Source organism: Coregonus clupeaformis, chromosome 21 (genome assembly GCF_020615455.1).
Source record: "Coregonus clupeaformis isolate EN_2021a chromosome 21, ASM2061545v1, whole genome shotgun sequence".
Lineage (NCBI taxonomy): Eukaryota > Metazoa > Chordata > Actinopteri > Salmoniformes > Salmonidae > Coregonus > Coregonus clupeaformis.
The window spans coordinates 5,895,878-5,905,410 of NC_059212.1; the positions used below are offsets into that span (position 1 = coordinate 5,895,878).

Consider the following 9,533-nt stretch of genomic DNA (forward strand, 5'->3'; position numbering starts at 1 on the left):
AAAGAAAATGAAAGATGTGCGCATATAGTCGTTTGCTGTTAAACTATTTTTAATGCGAATGCCTGCAGGAAAGAAGAAACGAAAAATAGCAGCAACTGCTTAGATATGGCACTTCATACGGTGGGAGCTGCACAACTACCATCGGAGGTATGGGTCCACGTGTTTGGATTTCTGTCAACAACAGACAAACTAAACATTAGATCATGCTGCAAATATTTCAAAAAAATGGTTGACCACTGGTCCCTTTGGAAAGGCAACACGGTGGTGCTTAAAAAGCTGTGTGCCTACACCACGCAGTTCTGGACAACTCTTCGCCGCAGGAAAATCAGCTCAGTTGTTGTACAGAGGGCGAGTTTGAAAGAATGGAAACAGCTTGCCCTATCCCTCCCGTGGCTCACCACAATAGCCGTGGAGCATTGTTTCGACGTGAAAGCCTTTGAAATTCTCAAGCAATTTCATAACTTGAAGAGGCTGGCTATTCGCAGCTGTCGCTGTGGCCAGGGACTGTCTGATGCAATTGTGCCTCTACAGCAAGTGACTCATTTTAGTGTGTGCGAGATGCACTGTGCTCCAAGATCAGATATTATTAGTTTTGTCTCAAAGCTCTCCCATCTGACATCTCTACTCTATCACGAAGGCAATCATCCTATCCCAAGACAGACATTCCACATAATGCTTAACCGCTTGCCACATCTGAAGCATCTGTCTTTGAAAATGGGAACACAACATGGCTCTCTCCCAGATGATTATTTTAAAATTTCTAAAACAATAAATGGCTTTCCAGGTGAGGCACTTTACACAGTTACAACCCAAAACAACAGCTTGGGTTGTAACCTGAGTTTTTTTTTACTACTCATACAAAACATTGGCGAAACAATTAATGATTAGGTAAGCATAGCCTACCACATGGTTTTCACGAGCTGATTAGGCTACTATGTTCTAGATAGCTAGTGTGTGAAGTCCATGTTGAAATATGGTTATATGTCTGTAGTAGCCTATATCATCATAAATTGCATGTTATTAAATTCAGCAATAATGACTAAATCTGTCTTTAGAAGATCCGCAGGTCGGGCAGCCTGGCTTGACCAGTCTGGAGCTTCTTGACTACATGGACCCCACCTTATCTGAAGAGGCGCTGAAGTGCCTCCCCTCCCTGCAGAGCCTAGCTGTGGTCTACAGAGACAGGGACGTAGATCCCAGCAGGTGCCACCTAAAAACATGGCTGAGGGAACTCCCTCAACTGGCAGTTCTCAACATTGCAAGTGAGTATGTGATTCGCCAGCTGGTAAACTTGCATTTTCCATGTTGTGCGCTGTTGGTCGGGTTACACAGTTGGTGGGGTTACGGGGCAGCAGTATGGAGTCTGACAGTTGGTGGGGTTACAGGGCAGCAGTATGGAGTCTGACAGTTGGTGGGGTTACAGGGCAGCAGTATGGAGTCTGACAGTTGGTGGGGTTACAGGGCAGCAGTATGGAGTCTGACAGTTGGTGGGGTTACAGGGCAGCAGTATGGAGTCTGACAGTTGGTGGGGTTACAGGGCAGCAGTATGGAGTCTGACAGTTGGTGGGGTTACAGGGCAGCAGTATGGAGTCTGACAGTTGGTGGGGTTACAGGGCAGCAGTATGGAGTCTGACAGTTGGTGGGGTTACAGGGCAGCAGTATGGAGTCTGACAGTTGGTGGGGTTACAGGGCAGCAGTATGGAGTCTGACAGTTGGTGGGGTTACAGGGCAGCAGTATGGAGTCTGACAGTTGGTGGGGTTACAGGGCAGCAGTATGGAGTCTGACAGTTGGTGGGGTTACAGGGCAGCAGTATGGAGTCTGACAGTTGGTGGGGTTACAGGGCAGCAGTATGGAGTCTGACAGTTGGTGGGGTTACAGGGCAGCAGTATGGAGTCTGACAGTTGGTGGGGTTACAGGGCAGCAGTATGGAGTCTGCCCCCAGTGCACCCCTCGTCCTGACTGTCCTATGGCATCTATTGGGGATGTCTGACTGTCCTATGGCATCTATTGGGGATGTCTGACTGTCGTATGTTTTGTTTCCCAGAAGGCCATCCCGTCAGTGCTTATGCACACTCCATTCCCGGCACAGTGACCAGTTTGACTCTGCAGCGGGTGATGGTGGAGCAGAAGGACATGAAGACTCTAGGGAAACAGGCTTCAGGCCTCTTGCATCTGCACTTTGACCCATGCAGCTATAAAAGCGGCAGCAGCATCGGAGAGATCCCCAAAATATTCCCCCAGCTCATGACCCTTAAAATGCGGTGAGATATTAACATTGGCATAATTGACAAAACCGTAACTGACTTCTGTGTTGTGGTACGAACCCAGATGTAGTAATACATTACTGGTGAAATCATAATTAAGTGTCTACATGTTAACCTTTTCCAAAGGTTTAACTCATTAATCTAAGCCAAGCAGATACAGTGGGGGGGAAAAAAGTATTTAGTCAGCCACCAATTGTGCAAGTTCTCCCACTTAAAAAGATGAGAGAGGCCTGTAATTTTCATCATAGGTACACGTCAACTATGACAGACAAATTGAGAATTTTTCTCCAGAAAATCACATTGTAGGATTTTTAATGAATTTATTTGCAAATTATGGTGGAAAATAAGTATTTGGTCACCTACAAACAAGCAAGATTTCAGGCTCTCACAGACCTGTAACTTCTTCTTTAAGAGGCTCCTCTGTCCTCCACTCGTTACCTGTATTAATGGCACCTGTTTGAACTTGTTATCAGTATAAAAGACACCTGTCCACAACCTCAAACAGTCACACTCCAAACTCAACTATGGCCAAGACCAAAGAGCTGTCAAAGGACACCAGAAACAAAATTGTAGACCTGCACCAGGCTGGGAAGACTGAATCTGCAATAGGTAAGCAGCTTGGTTTGAAGAAATCAACTGTGGGAGCAATTATTAGGAAATGGAAGACATACAAGACCACTGATAATCTCCCTCGATCACGCAAGATCTCACCCCGTGGGGTCAAAATGATCACAAGAACGGTGAGCAAAAATCCCAGAACCACACGGGGGGGACCTAGTGAATGACCTGCAGAGAGCTGGGACCAAAGTAACAAAGCCTACCATCAGTAACACACTACGCCGCCAGGGACTCAAATCCTGCAGTGCCAGACGTGTCCCCCTGCTTAAGCCAGTACATGTCCAAGCCCGTCTGAAGTTTGCTAGAGTGCATTTGGATGATCCAGAAGAGGATTGGGAGAATGTTAGATGAAACCAAAATATAACTTTTTGGTAAAAACTCAACTCGTCGTGTTTGGAGGACAAAGAATGCTGAGTTGCATCCAAAGAACACCAGACCTACTGTGAAGCATGGGGGTGGAAACATCATGCTTTGGGGCTGTTTTTCTGCAAAGGGACCAGGACGACTGATCCGTGTAAAGGAAATAATTAATGGGGCCATGTATCGTGAGATTTTGAGTGAAAACCTCCTTCCATCAGCAAGGGCATTGAAGATTAAACGTGGCTGGGTCTTTCAGCATGACAATGATCCCAAACACACCGCCCGGGCAGTGGCGGTTCTAGACACATTTTACTAGGGGGGCCAAGGAGGGGCCAGTGTTTAATCAGGGGGGCACACATAAAAAAACTGGCAACACATGATATTCAAAGATTATAAACTTTATTTTACTTTAAAATCATATGACATTTATTATAACACGTATTTTGTACAAGAGTGCAGATGCAAGAGAGATAGTGCCATAAAAATGAAAAAATAAATAAAAAAACAAACAAAAAAAAGTACAGGGTACAAATACAGGGTTCATATTCAATGTGAACAAAACTCCAGGATACAACAAAGGGTACAACAATGTGCCATTTCCTATTTATGGAAGCCCCACTACTGTGGACAGTTGATTCCACATTTTGTTTTAAGAAAGAAAACTTTCTGAGTGATTTATAAACAAAACACACTACCCTGTATCCATTTAGGTAAAATAAACCAAATCAGAAAAGAAATTCAATTCAAAGAGGCTTTACTAGCATGACCATATTGACATACAGTATTGCTAAAGCACATAAACAGGGAAACGTGTTACACATTAACATCCAGTAGTCCAATAGGATGCAGACAATAAACATTAAGTTAACATTCGTTTAAAAGCAACAATCATGTCAACACAATGTAGCAATATGAACAACACTGATGGATATCAGCAACAACATGAAAACAAGAATATTACAGGTGTCTGTGTGTGTGTGTGTCTGTGTCTTTGTGTACTTCACTGTCAGTTGATGAGCAGGTGTACAAAAAAAGGCTTTACAACATATATGGGCAAGTCCATTTAGGACAGCACATTTCCACCATAGTTCACATTAGGAAAAAATGACAGCATGAATGCTCACTAAACAAACATATACCGTACTACATATACCTTTTTATACACATTTTTTTTCAGTAATTTTTTAAGAGTGAAAGGGAAGTAAGCAATCGCTCATCATAGGATCATACATATTTCAGTTACAATATTAGTTACAATATTAGTGTTAGTTAGATCATCATGTCAAAGCTGGACCTGCAAAGTCTGAACGACACAAGTGTGCAATGATTGGAGTGATTTTGTTTCTTTTTTTCTTGCTTTGCTTGTTTTCAAAAGGAAAAATCATAGTTGGTAAAAAATAAAATAAACTTTTCGTTGAAAGGTATCACACTGTATAATTTACAAATATCTAAAGAGGTTTAGTGGATGCCATAAAACATCTGTGGAGCTTGAAGATTTGTAGTACATAGATGTTTGGCAGAGATAATTCAAAAGAATAAAATCATAAACTCTATCTATCCGAGAGAGAGAGAGAGAGAGAGAGAGAGAGAGAGTGTTTCCTTAGAGCAGTACATGCAGCAATCACTTAATGGAGTGATGTCATAATGGGCCACAAAACTTTGGGGATGTGGATGGAAAGTTACAGGCAGGAGAGGGGAACCAACAGAAGCAGGTCTTGAGACATGAGTTTGCCCCTTTTTGAAAACCTCTTGAGAGAGGATTGGTGGGATATATATACATACATACAAACATACATACACTCTAGTAGTGTGTGGAACTACTGGTACTGTGAGGAAAAAAAGATAGATGATGTAAAATGAAAAATAAAACAAGCTTCAGCTTCTTAAGACACGGTGGGTTCATCTAAGTAGACACATGTAACTTCATATGGACACCAGACTGTCTCTGTCTACACATGTAACTTCATATGGACACCAGACTGTCTTTGTTTACACATGTAACTTCATGTGGACACCAGACTCTTTGTCTACACATGTAACTTCATATGGGCACCAGACTGTCTCTGTCTACACATCTAACTTCATATGGACACCAGACTGTCTCTGTCTACACATGTAACTTCATATGGACACCAGACTCTTTGTCTACACACGTAACTTCATGTGGACACCAGACTGTCTCTGTCTACACATGTAACTTCATATGGACACCAGACTCTTTGTCTACACATGTAACTTCATATGGACACCAGACTGTCTTTGTTTACACATGTAACTTCATATGGACACCAGACTGTCTCTGTCTACACACGTAACTTCATGTGGACACCAGACTGTCTCTGTCTACACATGTAACTTCATATGGACACCAGACTCTTTGTCTACACATGTAACTTCATATGGACACCAGACTGTCTTTGTTTACACATGTAACTTCATATGGACACCAGACTGTCTCTGTCTACACATGTAACTTCATATGGACACCAGACTGTCTCTGTCTACACATGTAACTTCATATGGACACCAGACTGTCTTTGTTTACACATGTAACTTCATATGGACACCAGACTGTCTTTGTTTACACATGTAACTTCATATGGGCACCAGACTGTCTTTGTTTACACATGTAACTTCATATGGGCACCAGACTCTTTGTCTACACACGTAACTTCATGTGGACACCAGACTAACTCCATTCATTTTACCGGTGGTATTGAGAACAGATAAACCCACCGTGTCTTAAGAAGCTCAAGCTTGTTGTTTTATTGTTCATTATATCTCTTTTTCCTCACAGCGGCACTCATACGCTACTAGCGTATATATCATATAGATACACTACAGCAACAGGATACGGCGGTTGTGCTGTCTGGCAAAACGGTCCACAAATACATCAAGATCCAGAGCCTTGGCCCTTCTGGACTCTATGCTCAGGACACCAAGATCACTGAGTCTCTCATCACTAGTGGTGGACCGCAGGAAGGTTTTTATCAGTTTCAGTGTGGAGAAACTGCGTTCGCAAGAGGCTGAGCTTACAGGAAGGGTTACAGCAATCTTGCACAGTCTAAAGAGCTCAAAGAAAACTTCCCTGTATGGCTCAATAAAACAAACCAGCTCAACTGTACTGCATGGCTTTTTGACTTCACCACTCTGTATTTTTCTGTCCAAAACTCTCTTAAATTGATGGAGCTCATGCCCTAAATCATCAATGTCTGCATTATACAAACGGCCAAATGAAAAAACATTGCTCTCCTTTAAAAAGGTATCACTCTGGGGACTGAGAGACTGTATGCTTCTCATGAGCTCACAGTTTGTATTGGAGAAACGTCTGTTCAACTCATTGAGCATGCTGTCAATTACAGGATAGAAAAATGATGTGAGAAACATATCTTTGTCACGTTCTACCTCCCTCTGACCAACAGTGCTTAGCGTGCAGTAGCCACTGAGTCTAGAGCTCAGCATTTTCTGACGTTTCGCCACTGACCTTGTTGCAGAATCACACTGCTCACAAATATTCAATGCTTCATCCCACAACTCATCAAAGAAAGACTCCTGCCTGTGGTCTTTCAATGTCAGGACTAAAGCATTTACTAAGTCAACAGCACTTGACAGATCAACAGTTTGTGACTGTAACATGTCAGACAATAGCTTTGTCTCCCAAACAACTTACGCAGAGTAACAAGATGCACAACAAATTCTAGGTCAATTTGAGCAAGAAGACCTCGGGCCTCAACAGTTCTTTCACCATGACGTTCTTGAGCAATCTCTTGCAGTAGTCGTTTAAGGGCAGGTAGAGTGTCCATGATATTACGTAGGGCTAGAAATCGGCATGAGCAACGTGTGTCGCTTAAACGTTGCAGCTCTCTGGTTCTGCCATACATTTCTCTTTGGAGAGACAGCCATTTTGGGTGCACATATGAGGAAGAAGTAAACATATAAAGACTCTGTAACAAAGAAAAAAACTCAGTTTTTGGGTGCGCCACTCTAATTTACCCGTGTAGAACGTTGCCGTGTAGAGCGTTGCATTAGTTCCGCTTTTGGCGCTCGCGTGTAAAATAGTTATAAATTCATAATTTTTTATTTGGTCAGCACGGGGGGGCCACAGGGGTGGCCAGGGACATTTCCAGGGAGGCACGGGCCTCCCCCGGCCTCCGTGTAAAACCGCCACTGCGCCCGGGCAACGAAGGAGTGGCTTCGTAAGAAGCATTTCAAGGTCCTGGAGTGGCCTAGCCAGTCTCCAGATCTCAACCCCATAGAAAATCTTTGGAGGGAGTTGAAAGTCTGTGTTGCCCAGCGACAGCCCCAAAACATCACTGCTCTAGAGGAGATCTGCATGGAGGAATGGGCCAAAATACCAGCAACAGTGTGTGAAAACCTTGTGAAGACTTACAGAAAACGTTTGACCTGTGTCATTGCCAACAAAGGGTATATAACAAAGTATTGAGAAACTTTTGTTATTGACCAAATACTTATTTTCCACCATAATTTGCAAATAAATTCATAAAAAATCATACAATGTGATTTTCTGGATTTTTTCTCCTCATTTTGTCTGTCATAGTTGACGTGTACCTATGATGAAAATTACAGGCCTCTCTCATCTTTTTAAGTGGGAGAACTTGCACCATTGGTGGCTGACTAAATACTTTTTTCCCCCCACTGTATACTGATATACTTTTCTATTCTACTTTTTCAGACACTACAATGTACCAGAGAGGGAGTTCTTGAGCCTCCAACAGTTGAAGCATTTGGAGCGGTTAGAGATCCTGGATGCACAAAGTCCTCACCTTCTGCAGCTGATCCACAAGCTGCAGGTCCTGACCAACCACAGCACCCAAATCATCCATTCTCGGGGCCTGAGAGATCCCACAGGCTGCTACTGTACTCACTACTAACATAACCACTAAGAGGAAGTGAACACTGGTAGACTGTAGCCCATGTTTTCAACAGCACGTGTTGAAATGGTCATCATTTGAGGTACGTTTGCGATGCCAACTTGGCTGATGCAAAATAAGGAAACAGCTGAAATTATGAGGATATTTAGTAAGTCAATACCTCTGTGAGGTCAACAGGGTCAACAGGATGTGTATAGAACAGGGAAACAAACCGTTCAGAACACAGGAACAGATTCAGAATTAGACATTTTATACAATATTTTTTGTTTGAATCTTGTGTACGCTTGATTGGGTTGAACAGAATAAATGATTGTGCACAAAAACAACATTTTTACATTTTAGTCATTTAGCAGACACTCTTATCCAGAGCGACTTACAGTTTAGTGAGTGCATACATTTTCCTACTGGCAATAACAAAACATTTTTTGACGAAAGACAATACAATTGACAATAAAATTAGCTGATTATCAGTTTTAAGATTGATTAAAGAACCATATTATAGTTGCACTACTGAAAGCTTTCTCTGTGGTTGAACACAACTACTATTACGGCATGAACTGATGTGTTGAGTCTCCAGTGATCACAGATCTCGTCCCGTCTTCTACTGAGTTGCCTCAAGAGGGCAGTACACACATGGCAAAGAGTCGGTCAGTCAATCATTTCCTGTAGCCTGTTGGAGCACATTGCCTTGCTATCTTTGTGATGGTCCAGAGAGATGCATTTCGAAAGCTGCATACCCCTTCCACATATCCCACCTGTGTGGAAGTAGGAAGTGCCTTGAAAAGTGAAATGAAGGACAAATGTATGCACACTTCTCGTTTTATACCTTTGTTGCCACCCACAGATGTAAAATATAAATAATATGCCATTTAGCAGACGCTTTTATCCAAAGCGACTGTTACAAACCCCGTGGCTTTAAACGTCTAGGGTGGATGGAGAAGAGACCCGTAACATAATTCATGCAAATTAGAATCGTGACATGGAACAGTGAGAACAAAAACTACACGACAACCATAAACTACCGTCAAACATAAAAGGTTTATTGCTGAACACACGGTAAAGGTTTGGGAAAAGGGCTGAGCAGGACCCAAGAAATGAAACAATAGTGTAAAACACCCCTAAACTGATCTTGCCTGCCTCAAGAACCGCTAAGCTACTGCTAATCATACAAAAGTACAGTGGGTGGTCCGCTCAGGTCTAACTAGTGTTTTTAGACAGATTTCTTCCTACGGGTAATGTACGCCCAAGGGCAACTTGCTTAAACTCCCCTTTTCCCAGAAACACACAAAGTTACCAAACAGAGTAACCAGCAACTTAGTGAGTAAACAAAATACAGGACACCACAGTATCCATACGAAAATAGTATCTAACAACAAACACAACTGACCGGCTTTTTAA

The 9,533-nt window shown here is 42.6% G+C and overlaps 1 protein-coding gene across 4 annotated transcripts; it reads left to right on the top strand.

Annotated features, from left to right (window-relative positions):
- The first annotated feature begins 59 nt into the window (after positions 1-59).
- Positions 60-9,005, top strand: im:7136021. Of its 4 annotated transcripts, none has more exons than XM_041847220.2 (4): positions 60-147; positions 1,056-1,262; positions 2,046-2,262; positions 7,937-9,005. In XM_041847220.2, the coding sequence occupies exons 2-4, from the start codon at positions 1,109-1,111 to the stop codon at positions 8,133-8,135; spliced, it is 570 nt and encodes a 189-aa protein (XP_041703154.1). In that variant the 5' UTR covers positions 60-147; positions 1,056-1,108; the 3' UTR covers positions 8,136-9,005. The 4 variants fall into 4 exon arrangements, with proteins under 4 accessions (XP_041703154.1, XP_041703155.1, XP_041703151.1 ...); XM_041847221.2 differs by having other exon boundaries at positions 61-147; positions 1,059-1,262; XM_041847217.2 differs by having other exon boundaries at positions 106-784.
- Positions 9,006-9,533: the final 528 nt, after the last annotated feature.